The following is a 24,986-nucleotide window of genomic DNA, read 5'->3' on the forward strand; positions in this document are numbered from 1 at the left end:
TCAAGAGTACTTATAATTCTTATGTTTATTATTGGTGTGTACAGGCACCAGGAACAAGTGATAAATTTACTGTGTATTGTATATCTTTCTACAGATTTTGATGTGAACATATAGTGATAAATTATATATAATATTATGCCAGTATTTGGAAGTTAGGCTATGTACCCAGAAACTACTTATTTAACATTTATTGAGGACTGATTTATATGCATTATATATGTCTATGTTCATGCAGTGATTAATCATTTGAGAGTACAGTGAATTATTGTATTATCGCCCACGAGAGAAAGTACTGAAAACTCCAGTGTTTAATACTTCATAATATGTCATTGAATGAAGGACAGTGAAAACCATTACAGTGAGTCATTGTAGCAATGATTGTAGAAACGACTGTTTGAGCCCGAGTATAGTGTAACTAAGTAATACGTGCTATTTGTGCCAATATTGAGTGTGTGAGTTTCTAGTAATATTGGAGAACTTAAAGAAACAGCGCGCGTGAATGTAGAAAACAAGCAATAAGCTTTCGCGCGGGGCCAGGCGATCAGCTGTTCTTGACACTTGACGAGGAGGGGAGGTGTTGCCACTTAGTGAGTGCATACTATTCGTGGGAACTACCGGCCACAGCCAGGATCAGTTGATTTATTTATTATTGTTTGGCCTTGTGACATCTTTCATACATTTTAAGTAAAATACAAAATCACCTTTGTGTTTTTATCATCCCCTCCATTGATCTTGTGGCTATATTATACTGGAAAGCAAAGAGTGATAACAGTAAGTACCTGTCTGATTCCTGATCTTTCGAGTGTGACCTTGCCAAGGCTACCACTAATTCAACCAGTCCACTGAGGTGTTACTGGCCACCTAAAACACCAGTTGGCGACCTTGTGGTTAACCGTAGAGCCCGATTGTTGGGGAGGGCACATGACAGTCAAGTGAACGAGTCGTGTTCCCACTCCTTCTCAATCAGAGGCCGTTGAGATTGACTGGGAGACTCTCCTGGCGTGCAGTGGCGCCGTGAGGATCGAGTGAAGACCCGCAGGGCTACGGTGAGCGACCTTGAGCATAACTAATGCTCACCCCAGAGTAAGAATAGAGTAGTAAACCCCAACATTGGCGACCTTGCCAGGATTTCGATCGAAATAAAGTTTGCAGTGGTGGTACTTGGCAGTGGTGTTAGAGATCAGGTGCAGGTTAACACTCGTAGCACAAGATAGAGGATGATAAAGTAACCAAGTTTATTGACACTCCAGATGAACAGGTGCTGGAAGAGTGCACCAAGGCACAGTTCCAGGCAATAGCGGATCATTTTGGAATAAAGCTGAGATCTGCCAGAGTTGGTGAAAGAAGAGTAGAGATAATGGCTCAGCTCAGGGCACGAGACGAAGCTTTGGGGGAGGAACGGCCCCAAACACCTGCCAGTGTGGGTGAACACCTGAGCATTGGTGGAAGCAGCAGGGGATCCAGCGGCAGCAAGCACAGCATTAAGCTGGAAATAATGAAGCTGCAGCTGGAAGCACAGCAGCGCAGAGAGGAGCGAGAAGCGCAGCTGAGGAGAGAAGAAGCACAGCAGCATAAAGAAGAGCGAGAAGCAGAAGCGCAGCTGAGGAGAGAAGAAGCACAACAGCGCAAAGAAGAGCGAGAAGCACAGCAGCGCAAAGAAGAGCGAGAAGCAGAAGCACAGATGAAGCGCGAGGAGCGAGAAGCACAGATGAAGCGTGAGGAACGAGAAGCACTGCTGAAGCGTGAGGAACAAGAAGCACAGCTACGCCGGGAAGAGCAAGAGCGAGAAGCACAGCTACGCCGGGAAGAACAAGAGCGAGAAGCACAGCTACGCAGGGAAGAACACGAGCGAGAAGTTTGGCTGAGACAATTGGAAATAGAAGCCAACCAGGAGGTGGAGCTGAAGCGAGCTGAACTAGGACTAGGTGCACCTGCTCCGCCGCCACAGGAAGACCGACGAGTGAGGGAACGAGACCTGCCGGTCTTTGTGCCTAGTGAAGCCGAAAGTTTCTTCGATCACTTTGAGAGAGTTGCTGCTCTGAAGAGGTGGCCGAGGGCGGAGTGGGCGGAGATATTGGACAAACTAATTCACATGGACTCAGTAGGTCAGGTAGATTCTGGGAGACCCGAGCATCCCTAACTACAAATGACGCTGAGACACCAAACAGGCGCATTCGTCCACAAGAGACAGCCACATAGAGGTGCAAACAAAGTTTGCGCTTTACATATTATCAATTCGATGGGGAGTAATTGAACATAGATGGTTAATGTCAGCCCTAAAATATGGACTCTGTGCCAGTTCTTTCCCCACACAAGATGTGGAAAATTCCACCATGCAAATATTTATAATAAATGAAATGATGTTTAAACCTTATTCATCCTGCATCATATTTATACTGTCTACACTACTATGGTCATGTAGGCTTTGTATGCCTACATACAGTAGGCCACGTAGGCCATAACCAAGCACCAACAAACTGATTGGTCAGCAGAATGTGATTTCTTTTGGCGTTATTTCACAATCTTAACTAAAAACTTAATCTCATCAAAATTACACTTAATCATCATTATATTAATCCTATAAACTTACATTATCTCAAAATAATCGTCAAGACGTACACATGTTAATCCCACAATTGTCTTCCAAGATGTGAACAGTGTTAGTTTTGTTTGTCTTCAATCTGTGAGCAGTGTTACGTTTTGTTTGTCTCCAAGCTGTGAACAATGTGACGGTTTTTCAGGATCTCTAAAGGGACCAAATCCCGCACCAAAAAAAAATCTAATCACAGTGATAGTACCTTAAAATACTCATAGAGGTGCTGTATTATTTACCGATAAAAACTGTTATTTAAATTAGAGAACTTCTCCGTATATGTAGTGGAGGGTGAGCTCACATGTTCAGAGACTCGACCACGCTACCACACATGTCTCAATCTTAAATTATCCTTTGCTACTGCGTGCTTTCTATCCTTCAAGCAAATCTGGCATCTAAATCATAAAAATACTGAGTGCTGTCACGTTAAGAGTGATCATTAAGTCTAGAGTAGACTCATTGCTCTGGTTCTCAGTTTGGTTAAGTATTAAGAGCTTATGTTATGATAAATTGGCCAATTTGCATTGTGATATAGCCTAAATCATATCTAATTACTGTTAGCCGTTAAGATGCAGGGAAAGCCCCAAAATAAAAAGTAAGCATCGACAATATTAATTATCTTAATCCATTAACAGCAGTAATAAATTTATGTAAATAAAAATGTAAATGTTCGTTTGTTCACAATCGATAATCTCCGAAAAAATTTCGCCGATTGCTTTCAAATCTTCACACAACGATCAATTCGCATCCAAGCGGGTTTTTATATACATGCTATATAGATGTCAGACCTGTGACGGTAATTTTTTTTAAAATGGTGTTTTTCATGTTTTATTCATGTGAGGGAAATCTACGAAACCTCTTTACCGATTGCTTTGAAATTTTGACACAATGTTGCATTCGAATAGGCGCGTCTTTTTTTTTATATACCTACTATATAGATGCCCCTGTGACAGGTAAAAACATGCGTTTTAGAAAAACTGCACCATATGTTGCACGAAAGACCAACACATGCTATACTAAATATGTTACGATTCCATTTCAATGTTTCCGTTTTCATTGATAAATGGAATTTTCATAGATTTCGATTTATTTCATTTTGATTTGATTTTGATTTTTGATTTTGATTTGAAAAAATATGTTTTTTTTTTTTTATAAAAAAAAAGTGTTTTTCATGTGAGTGAAATCTTGAAATCACCAGTAAAATTGTGAAATCTCTTTATCTCTGTTGAAATTCTGAAACAACATTGCATTCGAATAGGCACGTGTTTTTATATACCTACTATATACATGTCTCATCTGTGACAGGAAAAAAACATGCTTTAAAAAAAAAATCAGTGCCATTTGTTGGACGTAAGAGCAACAAATGCTGTAATCTCCAAAAGTTCTTTACCGATTGCTTTGAAATTTTGACACAACGTTCCAGTCAAATACGCGTGTGTTTTTATATCTCTGCTATATAGATGCCACCCCTGTGACAGGTAAAATCATGCATGTTTTTTTAAAACGGCGCCATCTTTTGCATGTAATAGCAATGCACGCTATACTAAATATGTTACGATTTCATTTCAATGTTTCTGATTGCATTGACAAATTTAATTTTCATAGATTTTGATTTATTTTCATTTTGATTTAATTATTTTGTGTGACATTGCGTTGGAATTGAGCTGTGTTGTTTACCATCCTTATATTCATTTCGTGAGTATAGGTATAGATGCCACACCAGTGACAGGTATAAGCATGCTTTTTTGAAAAATAGTGCCATCTGTTGCACATAAGAGCAACACACATGCTATAGTAAATATGTTACGATTCCATTTCAACGTTTCAGATTGCATTGATAAATTGAATTTTCATGGATTTCGAGTTTTTTAATTTTGATTTAATTATTTTGTGTGACATTGCATTGGAATTAGGTGTGTTGTTTACCATACCGTTTATTTCATGAGTATAATCTATTTTTGGTATTTTTTCATTATTTTCAATTTGTTTTTTAACTGTTTTTCTTATATTTCAGTGATGGGAACATCAGATCATTTGGGAATATATCAGACGAAGGAGTGGGGAATGGTGGGGGAGGACGAGGGGGACGGGAGTTGGGGGGATGGTGGGGAGGAGGAGGGGGTAATGATAGGGAGAACAAGGGGACGGGGGAGTTGGGGATGGTGGGTACGATGGGACAGGGGAATGGAGAATGGTGGGGAGGACAAGGGGACAGGGAAGTGGGCAATGGTAGGGAGAACGAGGGGATGTGGAGAGAGGGAGATGGTGGGGAAGACGAGGGGACGGTGTTTAGGAGGACGAGGGGATGGGGGAGTAAGGAATAGTTGGGAGGACGAGGGGACGGGGGAGGGGTGAATGGTGGGGAGGGCTGGAAGGCAGGTGTATGTGCTTTACTGAGCCACAGCAATGCATGGCCGGATACAGGTAGTAATAAATAAATATTAATCTAATGTTTAATAAGTTCAATCAAGTGATAATATTAACCTAAATAATCTATTAATCAGTTTTAATATCTTGCTTAAATGATATAACTTAATATTGTCATATTTATTTAATAAAACATTTTTTATTTACAATAACTGTTTAAGAGCTAGTTAGTGTGTGTACAGTCTATCAAACTACTTACGGACCTGAACAGTGAACAAGTAATTTATCTGTCATTGATAGTACTGTTTTTAACTCTTATCATCTTATCTTGAGATGATTTCGGGGCTTAGCGTCCCCACGGCCCGGTCCTCGACTAGGCCTTCTTTTTGTTACAAACACCCAGGAAGCAGCCCATAGCAGCTGTCTAACTCCTAAGTACCTATTTACTACTAGGTAACAGGGGGCAACAGGGTGAAAGGAACTCTGTCATTTTTTTCTGCCTCCACTGGGGATCGAACCCTGAACCTCAGAACAACGAATGCGAAGCGCTGTCCACTCAGCTGTCAGGTCCCCTCATTAATGCAGATATTGATAACTCTTATCGTTAATACTTTTGTGCTAAGTAAAATACTGATGTGAGAATTTTTTTTTTGCAGGGATATTCCTGCGCGGGCCTAAAGCCTCTGGCTGGCCCACTAAGTGTTGCTTGTTTCTGTTTTTTCTTGGCCGGAGTATGAGAATTTATGAATCGTATGGTCGCTTAAGTAAGATTTTGCCATATGTGTTTAACAACTTCTTCTGCTCTGTTGAATCTAAGTTGAAATCTTAATGGGTTTGTAACTGTGCACTGTGTTAGATAATGTTCCAGTGGTCTGTCGGGCATTTCTCCACAGTGCTGACATTTCCTCTCATCTTCCGGAACCTGTAACCCTATTTCCCATGCACATGGGTATCCAAGCCTGATGCGATGTAAGTGTACTTCTGTTGCTCTACTGCTCCCTTTCATCAAGCTAAGTGGTTCGTAGTTGGTTCAATTCTTGTACCAACCCGCAGATCCTAATGTTGCAACTGCTGTGTTGTGGTCACTGTACATCTTTTGCATTGCTCTGTTTCTAATTACGTTCTTAATCTGTGGTAGACTCTGTGGTAAGTAAATGTCTACATTTCTTCTCTTAGTTGCAAATTTTGCAGCTTCGTCTGCAATGTCATTTCCTATTATTCCTACGTGACTTGGCACGCAGTAGATAAGTACCCGTCGGCCTTGTCGTTTGAGTGTTTGCATTAATGATATGACATTTGTGATCAGATGTATGTTATCACATATGTGTTCTTGTTGCAAGGTTTCAATGACGGTTCTCGAATCTGTATGAATGGTAACATATTGTCGGTGTTCAGCAAGAGCACGCTTCAAAGCCTTTTGAATAGCTAGCATCTCTGTTTGTAAAGTCGAACATCCATTTGAGAGTCTCCAACTATTTACAGAGTTTCCTGCTTTAACTGCAGCTCCTGTTTCTTGTTCCGGCTAGTCTACTGATCTATCTGTGACGTATGTGAAGCTGTAGGATGGCAAGTTTGTGATGTGAGATGAATCTCATTAGGCACTTTCAGAAGTCTCCAATCAATAACCTTGTTTCCACATCTCTCCCAATCCTCGGGGGGTCCAAAACCGTTTGCAAGCCTTGAACCACCCTGACACACAATCACTCATTCCCCCCCCCGCCTACAATCTGAGTCTGCGGGTGGGAAAAAAGGTTGTTGTTGATAGACAATACTGCAATCTCTAATGTCACCGGGCAGCGTCTACACCTCTCCTTCCCAGCCTTTTCCTGACAGTTGTTTTCGTGTCTTGCACTCTTCTTTATCATCTATTGGACCCTCTGACGCTCGGTTCCATCTTCCTTTTTTCAGTCCTCCCCTCCAATATTGACTTTCCACCCAACTCTTGTTCTCTCTCTCTCTCTCTCTCCAGTTGAGACAACGTCATCAAATTTCACAGTACCCTTACAACACGACCACAGTTGTGGCACTCACTTACAAACGTAAGCATCTCACTCATGTTCCCCAGCTTCTTCTGGTAAAAAACGTCCTTGTTCTTTTGATCCAGAACGATGTTCTTTTTGTTCCCCTTCTTTTTTAGTCACATGATCATTCAACCGCCTCTCGTATCTTTATGAATGAATACCATCTGTTCCATTGATCTCTATGCAAGTGTTATGATTTCTCTTTCCACCTGTTAGACCACTACCGAAGCTTATACTCCTTTTAGGGGATTTTTACTGTCAACACCCCATCAAGTGCGATTTCCTTACAAATACCAGAGCAGTCTTCTAGGATCTTTCGTCCTCTCTTCTCCTTTGTCTCGTGAAATATGGTCCAGCTAACTCTAGTTGTCTGTCGCTCTCGCAGTTTTTCTTACATAGCTCTATCTATATGCTCTTGATTCATATATATAGACCTGGCATAGAGAGTCTTTCATTAATCCCATAACTGATCATTTCCAAAACCTCGTTTCATTCTTTTCCTTTCGTCCTCTTCGCTCTTTCCCTCTTTGAGAAGAGGTGGAGGCTTGACGAGATAGACTGATATTTTTCACTCTTCCAGTGACTCTTCCGTTCCTGGTCTCCTGTCTGTCTCCCGTGAGCCTTCCTTCATTTTCATGACTGCCTAATAGACGCCGATCTTTGCCCCTGACCCTTGAAATGCCTTCTGTGGCCCATGGAAGTGTGTCCCTTGTTGTAATAGAGACTGTGCTTGAGCTGTTCACTGTAAGTATGCGACCTAGATAGGGCAACATAGCAAGAATACATTTGAATCTTTTATCCAGTTTCGGAAAGCAAGTGTGGTGGCCCATGGCCATCCATATAACTAAAGGTGAAAATTGAAGATCCTACATCTCCACCGATTCTGTTGATACCACTCTCCTTCACATCTGGAAGAGAGTCTGTAAGATTAAGGGTAAATTTGTTCGAGATTTGTCGCCTGTCCTCCATTTGTATGTTTCAGTTTTGGTGGATACTGTTGTCGTGAACGCGTGGATTTGCACTTTTCAGCCATTAGTTCAACTGAAACCAGGAGACCTAATGCTAGTCGACAGTGATGGACCCAGGACAGATTGGCTTATAGGGAAGATTGTCGCTGTTCACCCAAATCGTCAAGGTATCCTACGAATAGTAAAGGTTTTGTGTCAAGGCACTACTACCTTGAAAACACAGAAGAAGTTGGTACCCCCTAGAATTAAATTTTGAATTTAATTCTAGATACAAAAATAATATATAATTTTGTATAATAAATGCAAAAAAGCATCTCTGTAATGCTTTTTGCGCTACCGCTCTCAGGATGAGTATGGGGGTGCACAATAAACTAGCCGCCTCCGGCGGCAACAATAAAAAACCTCTAGAATTAGCTGAACATGAAAGTTCAACAGAGTCAACTTTACCACCAGTTTCAGAAGACAATGATACTGGTCAACAGAGCGCACGACCATCTAGATTCGCTACTCAACAGTGTTAATTGAAACTTCAGCAATACTTTAATTCTGAATAATTGCAGTTAATTTATCATTCGATTTTGAGTCGATCATGATGATACAGTTGGGTTGATGTCCAGTAACTCAATAGTTACAAGTTACTATGACCCTAGACAGTGATCCCACTGTAGATTCAAAGTTGTCTTGATCTTGAATGACATCATAAGATTAAAATTTATAATTTATTTTCATGTGTACTCTTGTGGAACACAGCCTATACATTAATACCATCTATTCTTGAATATTTCGGAGTTTACAGAATCCTTCTGTGACTGAGTAATTTAACCCTTACAAGTCATAAAGACACAAGTCATAGATTCAATGCAGATTTAGAAAGTTCTTGTTTTTAGATGATGTAACACTTTAATGTTATTACACTAATTTATGTTCCCATGAAGACTTGTAGTGTTATCTGCTATAGCAGAATCGGGGCATACGTTACGTGCGTACTAACGTACTAACTTACTAATCTTTTACTATGATTTCCGGGTTGGGATAGGTACGTCAGTACTCAACAGTGAACTGCGACCCTAAATTTCCCACACCTCCCTTTGAGTTATGTTGGAAATAACTATCAGTTTATTCTCCTTTAGCTACTAATATTAGCATTTACTAATATCACTAATGCGTAGAATTAACATAATTAATGTTTTCTATAGAAGGGAATATTTGCCAGATCCTTCCTAGCCCTCATGACGCCGGGAGGTAGCGTCAAGCTGAAACATGAAATCTTCCACATTTTGTTGGAATTTTGTAGAGTCCAGTTAATTGTCTTTTCTTTCTAAGTATTATTCTTTATGAAAGAGTTTATTTATTTCGCGTACCTTTGAGTACTGAACTCGGTCATTTAGATTGATTATAAGAGTGAATATTACTGCGATGTAAAATAAATACACGTTGACCCTTCTCGTTTTATTTTGTGTAATGTTAATAAAACCTATTGCCTTGTGAGAAGAGGTATTATGATTTAATATATTTATCCATGACATCAGTACCTGTCACGATTCCTTTCTTCCCTAATTAATTACCAGTAAATAAAATACTTTAAGCTCGAGATCACTTTGGAATGTTCTGCGCATGCGTATCCGAGTGAAAGGGAAGGAGGAGAGCGTCACTTTTGGCTCACGCACAGACAGGCTTGCAACATGGACGCTATTACAGAGAGAACAACGTAGTCAAGCAGGCAATACTGCTGTTAATTCTCGTGTCTAGGAGTTTATATTTATACCGTAATCCGACCCTCTGCTTCAGCGAACGTTACTCCTACAATTAGCAGACACGGTCCCGGCGAGCGTAATAAGTATAAAAGTTCCTACGTTAATTATTTCAGTGTGCACACATAAATTAACATGTAGGTTGCTCGTCGTCACATAACAGGAAGACCACAAAACCCACGTTAGTTTCCCTCATATATATGTCCCCACTTTTTCTAATGAATAGTGGAATAATTTATTAGCCTAGGCATTTTCTACAATTTTATTGTGATTCCAGCATGGATCGTGAGGACAAGCTGAGATAATCTTCCCCTCCATGCGGTTCCCATTGCCCTGTGTTCTCAACAATAACCTTGACAACGAGTTTACATCTACGAGTATTAGAGCTGTGAAATAAGCGTTGTGAAGTCTTCTTTACAGCTAAACCCTCATACTAATTTTTCGCAGGTAATTTAGCCACATTATTAATAGATTTATTTCCATGATTTATTACTTATACATGTGCTATTCATTTATTATGCATGTATATAATATTTCCATGTGTAATTAGATAAATTTACATTCATTAATTTTCTAACTATTTACTTCAGTGTAGAACCAGCGCTGAAATAATACTAGGGATATATTTATCTTTTAGTATGTAACCCTTCAGATTTATGTGTTAAGTCTACTCCTTAATTAATTGTAACTACAGTGCATTTAAAGCCCTTAATATTTGATTGATTTAATCTAGGTCCATAGGACACTGGTTCTTTGGGTTATTTCACATTAATATATTTTTCCTTCTTTTTATATAAAAGGAGGTGGTCCTTCGGAGTTATCTTAGTATTCAATTTATTTGATTATTATTAATATTGAGAGTTAGACTTTTCTCACAAGGTACTCGGCTGCACCCGGGCCTCTCTTCCCCATTCCTTCCCTCCCCCGTCCCATCCCAAATCCTTATCCTGAACCCTTCCACGTGCTATATAGTCGTGATGGCTTGGCACTTTCCCCAAATAGTTCAGTTCTTCCCCATCCCATCTCTCTTCCCTGCTCCCCTCTCTCTACTATCTTTTAATGCTGACAAATGTATGGTTTTAAGGCTAGGTAATGATGATAGAGTTACAGGAAACGAGCTAGATGTTAATAAGATTGCAAAAGGGATCTGGGAGTTATGATTGGTAAGAATTTAAAACCAAAAATGAATGCATACATGTTCATAATAGGGCAAATAGGACACTGGGATTTACTTATCGAAGCGTTAGTAACAAGACACCTGGTGCTGTTCTTCAGCAATACCTTGCTCTTGTTAGGTCCATTTACATTATTCAGCTTAGTTTAGTCTCCATACTATAGAATGGATATAGGTTCACTAGAACGCGTCCAGCATAGGATGACGAAGTTGATCCTGCAAATTGGAAACCTGTCATATGAGGAGGGATTGACAGGGCTTGAATTACATTTTCTGAAAAGGCGAGAAGTTGGGGGAGACATGAGAGACGTGTGCAGGTGGATGAGTGGACATTACAAAGGGAATATTGAAGGGGTGTTGGGGGGGTATCAATACAAGACGGAGCACGAAACAATGGGGAATAAACTAGATAAATTTGTTTTTTGGAAAGACCTGGGTAAATAGTGGTTCGGTAGAAGAGTTGATGATGTGTGGAACCATTTTCCGCGTAACATAATAGAAGAAGGATCCCTTGATTGTTTCAATCGTAGGTTAAACTTATACATGAGTGAGACTGGGTGGATATAAGTAGGAGCTGCCGCGTATGGGCTAATAGCCTTCTGCAGTTACCTTCATTCTTATGTTCTATCTATCCTTATCCCTCCTTCATTCTTCTCATCTCGGCCCCCCTCTCCATTCTTCTAACCTAACATCCCCCTTCTCTCTCCTCTCCCTCTCTCTCAGTCTCTCACTTTTCCCACCCTCTCCACAATCCCCTCCCTCCCCCTTTTCCTCTCTCATCCCCCCTCTCACCCTGCCCCTATATCTCCCCTTCTCTCTTTATTTATCTCCTTCCTCTCTTCTCCTCCAAAACCCCATCTCCCCCTCCCCTGAATTTCCCCTTCCTCTCCAATTACCCCCTCTCTCCGTCCCCCCCCCAAAAAAACTTTTTCTTCCCTTACCCTATTTTTTGTCCTTTCCCCTTTCTCTCTTTCTTTCACTCTACCTCAGCCTCAACTCTTCTCCGTTATCCTCTTTTTTCCATCTCGTCTACACCTCTCTGTCAACAACCTTTCTCCCACATCTTCCCTAACTGTCTTCTTCCTTCTGTGTTCTTTCCCAAAATCTCCCTTTTCTCCAATCACTTCTCTCCAACATTTTCCCCAATATCCTCTCTCTTCCTCCAATTTTCTCCTCTTTCACATCTCCTCCAGTTTCTACCTTCTCCACCTTTCTCTACATGTTGTTGTTATAGATTCAGCTACTCGGAACAGGTTCCAAGTAGCACGGGCTATGGTGAGCCCGTAACTTACCTGGCACAGGAGCGGGGCAAGTAGCACGGGCTATGGTGAGCCCGTAGTGGACTTACCTGGCACGGGAGTGGTGCCGTCTCTGTTTCTCTACACTCTCCCTTTCCTTTTCTATACTATCTCTCCTCAACTCTCCTTCCCTCTCCCCTTCTTTATGTCTGTCTCTGCTCCTCTCCAGGCGTGTTTGGGGACCGGGCCGCCGGGACTTTGAGCCCCGAAATCATCGCAAGGTAACCTCTCTCAGAACATGTAATACTGAATTCACGTTCATCGTTTTTGAGTCAAGAAATCTAGAGATTCGGACAGAAAACTTCTACCGATTTTATTGTGAAGGGGGGGGGGGTCACTATTGGGTTCAAGTCCCCTCTTAATAGAACGATATAAATCTAAAAATATAAATAAATAAATAAGTATAAATAAAGGATCGTCCTTAATCAGTCTATGACAGTTCCGTACTCCAAGCCATTCACCCTACAAAATCGGATTAGGCTAATGCTAGCGTCTTACTTTCAATCTTGGACAAGCAAAATATTCTATTTTCTAGATATAAATTGTTTGCTGAGCATTATCACAGAAGCAATGTGTCAGGTATGACAACTTACCTGGGACGTAGACCATTAGAGTTGTTAACTGCTGCTGATCAATAGTGATGTAGTAAACAAGGGCAACAAAAAACAGAACAAAAGAGAAGAGGAGGATCTGGAGCGGGGCGTGACATCTGCGGAGCGGTATCATCATCCTGTGGACAAATATCAGTAGTTATAATTATCCTGTATTATAATGTTGCCACATAGAAGAGTATTTTTGAATTATATATATTATCATACATTACAAAATAACGTGTTTCTGTTTGGTATACCACGAAAAGCATAGCGATGGGACATTCAACTTTATTATATTATTTTAATATAATGAGACTAAAGTTCACCATGTGGTAAGGCAACAAAATTACATTTTAAATATAACACAAAATAGATCTAACCAAAACTAATATGGTGAAGACCCACTCCCAACCTGATCTCATCTATATCTATGAGAGAATCTGTTTGATCTAAGTTGGGGCCAGATGCTTGCGGCTCACCTCACCCAACTTTGTAAGGTGAGTTGCGATATCCACCCTATTGATGGTTGGGGTAGACGCCTATCCCCTTCTTTAAGTAGGATTAGCTAGGATTATATGTATATATATGTGTGTATATCACGAAAATAAACACGTGATTAAGAATGTGACAATGTCAGACCACGGAGGAAAATGAAACAGGAATTTCCTTAAGTACTTTCGTATATTAAATACATCTTCAGAAGGAGTGATTTTACAGATCGAGTGATGGGTATAAATAGGCAGGAGAGAGTGGTGAAGTAAGGTGAGGTACAATACTTGGACAACGCAGACGGCCCATTGGCCCATCGGATCCACCCAATTGGCCCATCCGATGTAGCCCAATGGCCCATCTGATACAGCAGACATACAAGCACAATACATAGGTAATTATAACATAAAGAGGTAAATATATACAATGAATTAGTTAGACAAATGTTTTCCAATGATCCTACTTAAATCGCCCTTTAGCTGATCTATTAGAAATGGATCTAAGTTATATAGACCGCTGCTAATATTTAAATTACTTTCTTTGGTGATTTGTATCAAAGCAGATTCAATTATGTTTCTGTTATAGGTGCTTTTACAATTTGTTATTGAAGAAGCACTCTCCCAATCAATTTGGTGAGCTTTTTCTGACAAATGAACAAACAAAGCATTAGACAATTGGCCATGTCTTACAGAGTATTTATGTTGCGATATTCTACATTTTAAATCTTTAGATGTTTGCCCGACATAGAACTTATTACATTCCTTACAAGGCATTTTATAAATGACGCAATTATCACTACGAGGGCTGTTCCTAACTAATAGCTTACCAACAGTGTTTTCGTAGCTAAACATTACATCTATATTAAAAAGTTTCAAGGCCTTAACAATATTCTCAAACCCAGAGAAATATGGGAAACATAACACATTCTTTGGGCGAATCCTTTCACTGCATACATTATTATAATATGTACGACGTGCTTTGTTACGACAAACTTCCAAAAAATTCAGTGGGTAACAAAGCTTAAGACCAATCGAATCAATATTCTTAAATTCTTCGTCTAAGAATTCTGGACTCACAACTCGAAGAGCTCTTAGATACATTGAAGAAAAAATTGACTTTTTTACATTGTATCTATGCCCTGAAAAATAATGAACATAAGATAAATTATTCGTAGGTTTTCTGTAAACACTAAACTTTAATGAAGAATTTTCCCTATGAATAAGCAAATCTAAGAATGGCAAACATTTATCAATTTCAATCTCCATAGTAAATTTTATGGAGGTGACTTGGTCATTAAGTTTGGCTACAAATTTGTCTGTGTTTACATCTGAAGGCCAAATACACAAGATATCATCAACACATCTAAACCAAGGAATGATTCCAGGAGTTATTTTTGAAACAAATTTCTTTTCGAAGAATTCCATGTACAGGTTTGAGAGCAATGGCGATAGAGGATTCCCCATTGCCATTCCAAAAGTCTGTAAATAATACTCATTATTAAAGGTAAATTTACATTCTTTAATGCACAACTTAACAAGACTGACAGTAATATCAGCAGAAAGAGGTAAGATATGGCTCATTAGTTCACGAGCAAGATAATCGAGAATATCATCGACCGGTACCTTTGTGAACAAGGAAAAACGTCAAAACTGATTAACTTTACATCAGGAGTGACAAGAACTCTATTCAATTTGTTAACTAAATCAAGAGAATTTGTCAAATGAGAAGAGGAGATAGTTCCTAACAATGGGGACAAGATTTTGGTAAGCCATTTGGAGAGTTTGTAAGAAATGGATCCCACAGAACTGATGATAGGTCTCATGGGATTGTTAGGTTTATGCGTCTAGATAACGCATAAACATAGTTCCGCAGACGCACCTATGTTCGGTGAGGATGGGGGCGGCAAGGCGAAGGGCAACTCCAATGCGGAGAGCGTCATGACTGAGGCGAGTTCCCAGGGCTGCATTCGGCACAGCAAATAAAAAAATCCCCGGCGTGGGGTGCTGTTACCGCTAGGAGGCGGGCTTTGTTTTCAGCATCAGCGTTGTCAATCATTGTTGTGACAGTCTTTTCCATTATGGGGCTATCCCAGTGGGCCTGCTTGTGGTCTTTTGGGACTTGTGGTCGGGGTTGAGGGTGTGCAATGGTGTCCCATTGTCTGGCTGCTTCGATGAACGTTTGATCATAAGTTCCCGCTGTCTCTCTCATACGCTCTGGTAGGATCTGCCCTACCAATTCGTTGGCTGCTGTACATGAATATATAAATATACATATATATATATATATATATATATATATATATATATATATATATATATATATATATATATATATATATATATATATATATATATATATGTCGTACCTAGTAGCCAGAATGCATTTCTCGGCCTACTATGCAAGGCCCGATTTGCCTAATAGGCCGAGTGATTTTCTTCATTTTCAATAAATTGTTTCCAATTAGTTTATTTGAATTATTATTATATTATATTAAGAACATAAATTATTGACATAATTGTGTTAGTTTAGGTTAGGTTGGGTTAGGTAGGGTTGGTTAGGTTCAGTCATATATCTACGTTATTTTTAACTCAAATTTAAAAAAAATTAACTCATACATAATGAAATGGACAGATTTAACATTTCATAAGAAAAAATATTGAAAAATATATAAATTCAAGAAAACTTGGCTTATTAGGCAAACCGGACCTTGCATAGTAGGCCGAGTACGACGTTCTGGCTACTAGGTACAACATATATATATATATGTGAACAAGCCTGAATTGTCCCCAGGACTATATGCGACTGAAAACTCACACCCCAGAAGTGACTCGAACCCATACTCCCAGGAGCAATGCAACTGGTAACTACAGGACGCCTTAATCCACTTGACCATCACGACCGGATATACGGAAGTGATTGCCGAAACTATTTGAACCCCCTTCCCCACCGGCACAGATCTGTAAGATCTGTTCACTTGAGAATGAACCATGGAGGTTCGAAACGTTGTGCAAATTATATAAATAAGTGTAATACACTCTATAGTAAATCACTTCTTTTCTTCACTTTAAAAGTACGAAAATGAGTTTTGGAAAACTCCTATTTCAATTAAGCCCTGATGCTAAGAAAATAGTTAGAGGGATAGAAGCCCTAAACCAGAAAATAATAAATACAGAATATGCGGTCATATTCAATGAAACATACATATATATATATATATATATATATATATATATATATATATATATATATATATATATATATATATATATATATATGTGTATATATATATATATATATATATATATATATATATATATATATATATATATATATATATATATATATATATATATATATATATATATATATGTCGTACCTAGTAGCCAGAACGCACTTCTCAGCCTACTATGCAAGGCCCGATTTGCCTAATAAGCCAAGTTTTCCTGAATATATTTATTAATATATTTTCTCTAATTTTTTTCTTATGAAATGATAAAGCTACCCATTTCATTATGTATGAGGTCAATTTTTTTTTATTGAAGTTAAAATTAACGTAGATATATGACCGAACCTAACCAACCCTACCTAACCTAACCTAACCTATCTTTATAGGTTAGGTTAGGTTAGGTAGCCGAAAAAGTTAGGTTAGGTAAGGTTAGGTAGGTTAGATAGTCGAAAAACAATTAATTCATGAAAACTTGGCTTATTAGGCAAATCGGGCCTTGCATAGTAGGCCGAGAAGTGCATTCTGGCTACTAGGTACGACATATATATATATATATATATATATATATATATATATATATATATATATATATATATATATATATATATATATATATATATATATGTCGTACCTAGTAGCCAGAACGCACTTCTCAGCCTACTATGCAAGGCCCGATTTGCCTAATAAGCCAAGTTTTCATGAATTGATTGGTTTTCAACTACCTAACCTACCTAACCTAACCTAATCTAACTTTTTCGGATACCTAACCCAACCTAACCTATATAGATAGGTTAGGATAGGTTAGGTAGGGTTGGTTCCCGCCAAACACACACCGAAACTACGACGTTGGTACAACGTTCGAACAAGTTTTAACACCTCCTAACCAGTTATAACAACCAATATAGCAAGCTGTAACAACGTTCTAATACGTCATAAACACGTTAAGCCAAGATGTACCAACTTTATTACAAGTTGTAACAAGCGGAAAATAGAGACAGTTTCGGTTTGTGTTTCCAGGGGTTAGGTTCGGTCATATATCTACGTTAATTTTAACTCCAATAAAAAGCAATTGACCTCATACATAATGAAATGGGTAGCTTCATCACTTCATAAGAAAAAAATTAGAGAAAATATATTAATTCAGGAAAACTTGGCTTATTAGGCAAATTGGGCCTTGCATAGTAGGCTGAGAAGTGCGTTCTGGCTACTAGGTACGACATATATATATATATATATATATATATATATGTCGTACCTAGTAGCCAGAACTCACTTCTCAGCCTACTATTCAAGGCCCGATTTGCCTAATAAGCCAAGTTTTCCTGAATTAATATATTTACTATAATATTTTTCTCATGAAATGATAAAGCAACCCTTTTCACTATGTATGAGGTCAATTTTTTTTTATTGGAGTTAAAATTAACGTAGATATATGACCGAACCTAACCAACCCTACCTAACCTAACCTAACCTATATATATAGGTAAGGTTAGGTTAGGTAGCCAAAAAAAGCTAGGTTAGGTTAGGTTAGGTAGGTTAGGTAGACGAAAAAACATTAATTCATGAAAACTTGGCTTATTAGGCAAATCGGGCCTTGCATAGTAGGCTGAGAAGTGAGTTCTGGCTACTAGGTACGACATATATATATATATATATATATATATATATATATATATATATATATATATATATATATATATATATATATGTATATATATATATATATATATATATATATATATATATATATATATATATATATATATATATATATATATATATATATATATATATGTCGTACCTAGTAGCCAGAACGCACTTCTCAGCCTACTATACAAGGCCCGATTTGCCTAATAAGCCAAGTTTTCCTGAATTAATATATTTTCTCTAATTTTTTTCTTATGAAATGATAAAGCTGCCCATTTTATTATGAATGAGGACAATTTTTTTTTATTGGAGTTAAAATTAACGTAGATATATGACCGAACCTAACCAACCCTACCTAACCTAACCTAACCTATCTTTATAGGTTAGGTTAGGTTAGGTAGCCGAAAAAGTTAGGTTAGGTTAGGTTAGGTAGGTTAGGTAGTCGAAAAACAATTAATTCATGAAAACTTGGCTTATTAGGCAAATTGGGCCATGCATAGTAGGCTGAGAAGTGAGTTCTGGCTACTAGGTACGACATATATATATATATATATATATATATATATATATATATATATATATATATATATATATATATATATATATGTATATATATATATATATATATATATATATATATATATATATATATATATATATATATATATATATATATATATATATATATATATATATGTCGTACCTAGTAGCCAGAACGCACTTCTCAGCCTACTATACAAGGCCCGATTTGCCTAATAAGCCAAGTTTTCCTGAATTAATATATTTTCTCTAATTTTTTTCTTATGAAATGATAAAGCTGCCCATTTTATTATGAATGAGGACAATTTTTTTTTATTGGAGTTAAAATTAACGTAGATATATGACCGAACCTAACCAACCCTACCTAACCTAACCTAACCTATCTTTATAGGTTAGGTTAGGTTAGGTAGCCGAAAAAGTTAGGTTAGGTTAGGTTAGGTAGGTTAGGTAGTCGAAAAACAATTAATTCATGAAAACTTGGCTTATTAGGCAAATTGGGCCATGCATAGTAGGCTGAGAAGTGAGTTCTGGCTACTAGGTACGACATATATATATATATATATATACATATATATATATATATATATATATATATATGTCGTACCTAATAGCCAGAACTCACTTCTCAGCCTACTATTCAAGGCCCGATTTGCCTAATAAGCCAAGTTTTCATGAATTAATGTTTTTTCGTCTACCTAACCTACCTAACCTAACCTAACCTAGCTTTTTTTGGCTACCTAACCTAACCTTACCAATAAATATAGGTTAGGTTAGGTTAGGTAGGGTTGGTTAGGTTCGGTCATATATTTACGTTAATTTTAACTCCAATAAAAAAAAAATGACCTCATACATAGAGAAAAGGGTTGCTTTATCATTTCATCAGAAAAAAATTATAGTAATGTTACGGTGCCCTCTCCTATTTCTTTCGTTTGCCGGCTTAAAGAGTCATATCAGCTCTCCCTACTGATTCTCTGAGGTTCAGGGAGTCTAATGATATATGTGGCGACCAGACCGGCTGCCATTTTATGGAAGGAGGTTATATTATAAGTTGTAAATAAAGGAAAATTGGCGCCCTGTTATAAAATGAAACAGTATCCCCTACGGCAGATATGACCTTTTGGAAGGGAGACAAGCCGATCGCGGATTGGCCGACGTAGGTCGCGGGCGACAAATCAGGGCCCGCCATGACGTCACCGAGTGCCCCGGGCGGCGCCAACGTCAGAGTTGTACTGACCGTGGAAGCGACAGGACGCGCCTCGGTCTGCTCTCAGGGATTGGAGGCTCTGCAAGCCTTGTTCAGTGGATTGAGCTGGCTGTCGCAGCCATCATAGTTATTGGAGACCCTGCGCTTCTGGGAAGCCAAAGAGGAACCAAGTTCAGTGAGCAGAGAAGTGCCCAAACTTGGAAAATAGTCGGCGACGACGCTGGGCGGCGCCGCTGGCTGGACGTTGAGGTCTGGAAGGTGGGCGAGCAAGCTAGCTGTGACTGGGGTCACATCCACTGAGAATCTTGGAAGGACGACACCGTGCCTAGGACAAGGAGCGACGCCCTGTGGGAGAGGCGAGTGTGGGGAAAGATAGTGATTAGCTCAGCGCCCATCGATGAACCAGGATTGGGGCAGCTGAATCTCAGGGATTGGAACGGCGACGACGCGAAGGCTTCACGACACCTGAGGACCTGTGGAACGCCCTGGATCGTCGAGGATCGACCCAAGGAAGCGTGGGAACCTCACACCATCGAGGGACAGGCGTCGTGAGCCAGGAGTGTAAGGTAGATCATTTTTCCCTCCCATTACCCCTTGTATGAGTAGGCTAGTTAGGCCACAATATTTACTCGTGTATGTGGCAGCAAGACTTTATTACTTTAATAGTAGAATAGGCTGCAAGGCAGCTTGTGTCCAGGACTGTCAGAGAGGACAGTGTGTATGGATGGCTGGACAGTGAAGAAGAGGTGCCGACGTGGTGAAGAGGCCCTCCTGTGAGAGTGTGAAACTCCTGCCCTCCTGCCCAGTTGAAGGAGTGTTGGAGGTCGTGGAAGAAGAGGCTGACGATCTCCAGACTCATTATCCATATTCCATATTCATGTATTACTTGTGATTGTGTGTGTGTGTTCATGTAATTTGCGTCAGTAAATCCACACATTTTATTACTGTGTTTGAGTGTGCCTCCATTTGTGATATTTCTCTATGAGCATACATTTCTGGCTACAAACGATATATGATACACCCACTGAACTGCATTGCTGGGGTGCAGATATAATAACCCAGCTGGCGACCTTGCTAAGAGGAAGATAGAGAAGACAGGCGGGAAAGGAGTTCCTGCAACCTTTTTTTGTCTGGCAGGCAAGACTCAGGGAGGTTATGGTTATAGGTAAGCCCGAGTCTTCCTTCACTCCCCCACGGGTCTAGGCCGGAACTGTTAACAGCAGTTTCCCCGTGGTTGACTGAAGGGCTTCCAGGGTGAATCAGTGGCACCCCTTTGTGGTGGAAGCAAAGACCTGCGGAGGTGGGCATTGTTGGTCCTATCTTGTGTGACCAAGGAGACTCCGGTGAATCCAGGGAGTCGGAGGGGCTGAGTATTTGGGCCCTTTGAGCCCCTAGCAGCCGAGTGTTAGCAGAGCCCCGGACCGCCCACCCCCACGTGACAAGAGAACTGGCGACCTTGCCAGGATAAGAACCCCAGTAGCCAAGAACTGGGAACTTCGCCAGGAAGCGTGGATCAAGCTACAGTGTGGACCAAATTGCAAGACAAGTGTTGCCAGGGTACTAATACAGTGTGGCCAGTGAATTCGGTGGTACTGTTACTCAACCAGCTAAGGGACTGAAACGGTGAAATTAGTGCCTACTAACTTGTCTGTGCTGTCGTGTATGCTAAATGATATAGAGATGGAGGAAGACAAAGTGAGGAAATTTATTGACACAAGGGACGAGAGAATTTTAGAAGAGTGTACCAAGGCCGTGCTCCAACAAGTGGCAAACCACTTTGGGATCAGGTTGAGGACGACTAAGGTAGCGGAGCGAAGGATAGAGATCATGGCACAGCTCACAGCTCGAGAGGAAGCGACGGGAGAAGAGCCATCTCAAGAGGAGCCGTCCCGAGGAGAGCCGTCGCAAGGTGAACCGTCCCGACTAGGGCCACCCCAAGCGCCTACCAGTGTGGAGAGAATTCACAGTGAACATGGGAGCAGTGGAAGGTCCAGCTGTAGTAAGAGGAGCCTGCAACTGGAAATAATGAAGATGCAACTGGAAGCCCAGCTGCGACGAGAGGAAAGAGAAGCGCAAATGCAGCGAGAGGAACGTGCAGCTGAGCTGCAGCGAGAGGAACGTGCAGCTGAGCTGCAGCGAGAGGAACGTGCAGCTGAGCTGCAGCGAGAGGAACGTGCAGCTGAGCTGCAGCGAGGTGAGCGAGAAGCACGGCTGCAGCTGCAGCGAGAGGAGCGAGAAGCTCGGCTGCAGCGAGAAGAAGGAGAGAGACAACTGCGACTGGAGGAGATAAAGGCAAAGAAAGAAGTCGAATTGCGTCGCGTTGAACGTGGTCTGCCCTCACTACCTGCACGGCGGGATGACCTCAAGGTAAGGGAACGTGACTTACCTACGTTCGAACCACAAGAAGCTGAGGCGTTCTTCGAACACTTTGAACGGATAGCGACTCTGAAGGAGTGGCCGGAAGGTGATTGGGCTGCTCTGGTCCAGGGCAGGTTGACTGGAGAGGCCCGGGAAGCCTATAACATGCTGGACCTAGAGGAGTGTACTAGTTATCACGCGATTAAGAATGCGGTTCTCCACTCATTCCGGCTGACTGCGGAGATGTACCGGAAGCGGTTCAGAGAGTGTACAAGAGCGTCGGGAAAGACTTACGCCGAGACCGCCAGGGATATGGAACGGAAATTCCTACGATGGTTGAAGGCGGAGGAAGCGGAGTCGGTGGATGATGTTAAACGACTGATAGTGATGGAGAAGTTCATGTCGGTGCTCCATCCTGAGTTGCGAGTAAGGGTGAGAGAAGCAGGTATTAAGGACCTGAAGGCTGCAGCGGATCGAGCCGACATGCTGGAGGAGGCACTACATATCAGGAGGGAGGGGCCGCCCAGACACTCGCCTTACCCCAGGTCGGGAGGGAACCTTAGGAGTTCAGGAGGAGCGAGGACGGGTGGGGACTCTCCCAAGAGTAGTGTGCCCGATGAAGTAACGTGGTTCAAGAGCTCAAGAGACGCGGGGAGGAAGCCCCAAGCTGTGAGCAGTGGACCTAACTCGGGAGCGAGTGCTGCAGTCCCGGACACGACGACAGGGAGTCCAAGGAGGACCCAGGGGACGTCTGCAAGTGGTACCGCCAGAGTGACTGGCGAGTGGCCGCCCAGGAGAGGCAGCCGATGCTACAACTGTGGCGTGAGAGGACATTATGCCCGCGAGTGTGAGGAGCACCAAAGGAATGTAGGATTAATGTTGGAAGAGGAGAGAGTGTTTGTTCACACCCCATATTATAGTGGACCCAACGTGAATGGTTGGGAAATGAAGTTGGGTGAACATCCCTTCGTTTTCGAGGCCAACGTGAAGTTTGGAAGGTCAGACCCAGTGGAGGTTGCCGTGCTTCGAGATACGGGTGCTGACATAAGTATGGTGACCAGGAGTATTCTCCCCAAGGAATTTAATGATTCACCTGTGGGAGTGGTGAGGATACGCAGTGTGGGGGAGGAATACAGGTTGCCACTTCACGAAGTACAGCTGATTGCCGACTGCGAAGTCGAGAAAGCTATAGTAGCTGTAGCCCCTAAGTTACCCCTAGAGCATGTACAGATGGTGCTGGGTAATGACCTCGGAGGAGGCAGGATACAACCCGATTGGGCCAGGAGTGCCTATGTTGCAAGCAGCGGTACAACCCTGCCAGGTGAGGTATCGGTCGTTCCAGATGGTCGTGAGGAAGCCGACTTCGCCAGGGAAAACGTCGCCAGAGACGACGACAACGAGGGCGAGAGTGCAGAGAGGTCGTCGGAGGTTGTGGAAAACCCCGACGGGGACCTCCGACTAAGCCTGATGATGCGTGTGGAGGAGTGGCGAGGAGCAGCTGTACAAACGCCTGGGGCGGTGAAGAGGCTGCAGACCGCACTCCCTCCATACAGAAACGTGAAGAAAGTAAGCTCAGTGGATGAGCGAACGGCAGTGAGGGGCAGAGTGGAGGAGCCACGACGCAAGGCACCCTATGCCGGCCAGATGAATAGTGGTAGGTGCAAGACGAACCACCGTAGTGAGGTGAGCCACAGGGAGGTGGAAGAGCCCAACCACGAACCGAAGAAGACGTCTGCAGGGAAGAAAATCTCATGGAGGAGTGAAGATGTTCGTCGGGAACGAAGGAGCGAGTGGTATAGGAAAGGCAATACGAAGAAAGCAGGGAATAGGTACACCCAGGGTAGGCGCCAGCTTAACCAGAGGGGCATTGGGCCATCGCAAAAGCCTAGTGTGGAAGAGAGGGAGCTGCTGGATGGAGTACAGGTTACAAGTGCCACTGTGAGGAGACAACGCACCTACGGGAGAAGAGGAACCGAGAAGAGAGAAGATTGGCGAAGAGGAGATCATGGGAGGAAACATGGAGTACCTGTAGGACGCAATGGAAATGCAAGACTATCTCGGAGTGCACGACGCGGTGGAGGCGCTGCATGCACTGAATCTTACAGTGGTAACGAGCCGTGGGAGTACACTCGTAGCCACGGAGAGGGGATTTCTTGTAGGTGTTCAGGGAACGCCCATCACACCCGTTCCTATGCGAGGTGGAGATACAATGAGGCAAGTGACTGGCAAGGTGGTACGAGCCACGTCACCAACTGGAGGAGTGACACTTCAGGAACGGAGGGAGCAAGAGTATAGGTTGCCCTCTTGAGTGCTGCTCTTCCGATATGACTCTTATTTTAAGGGGAGGGGTATGTTACGGTGCCCTCTCCTATTTCTTTCGTTTGCCGGCTTAAAGAGTCATATCAGCTCTCCCTACTGATTCTCTGAGGTTCAGGGAGTCTAATGATATATGTGGCGACCAGACCGGCTGCCATTTTATGGAAGGAGGTTATATTATAAGTTGTAAATAAAGGAAAATTGGCGCCCTGTTATAAAATGAAACAGTATCCCCTACGGCAGATATGACCTTTTGGAAGGGAGACAAGCCGATCGCGGATTGGCCGACGTAGGTCGCGGGCGACAAATCAGGGCCCGCCATGACGTCACCGAGTGCCCCGGGCGGCGCCAACGTCAGAGTTGTACTGACCGTGGAAGCGACAGGACGCGCCTCGGTCTGCTCTCAGGGATTGGAGGCTCTGCAAGCCTTGTTCAGTGGAT

General features: G+C 41.5%; 1 protein-coding gene across 1 annotated transcript in view; it reads right to left on the bottom strand.

Annotated features, from left to right (window-relative positions):
- Window positions 1–24,986, bottom strand: part of LOC138353389 (uncharacterized) — a 236,178-nt gene that overhangs the window by 123,997 nt on the left and 87,195 nt on the right. Inside the window, exon 2 of the mRNA XM_069306394.1 lies at window positions 12,766–12,902. Coding sequence (XP_069162495.1) covers window positions 12,766–12,901 — 136 coding nt within the window. The 5' untranslated portion in view covers window position 12,902. The remainder of the gene's footprint in view (window positions 1–12,765; window positions 12,903–24,986) is intronic.

Source organism: Procambarus clarkii, chromosome 57 (genome assembly GCF_040958095.1).
Source record: "Procambarus clarkii isolate CNS0578487 chromosome 57, FALCON_Pclarkii_2.0, whole genome shotgun sequence".
Lineage (NCBI taxonomy): Eukaryota > Metazoa > Arthropoda > Malacostraca > Decapoda > Cambaridae > Procambarus > Procambarus clarkii.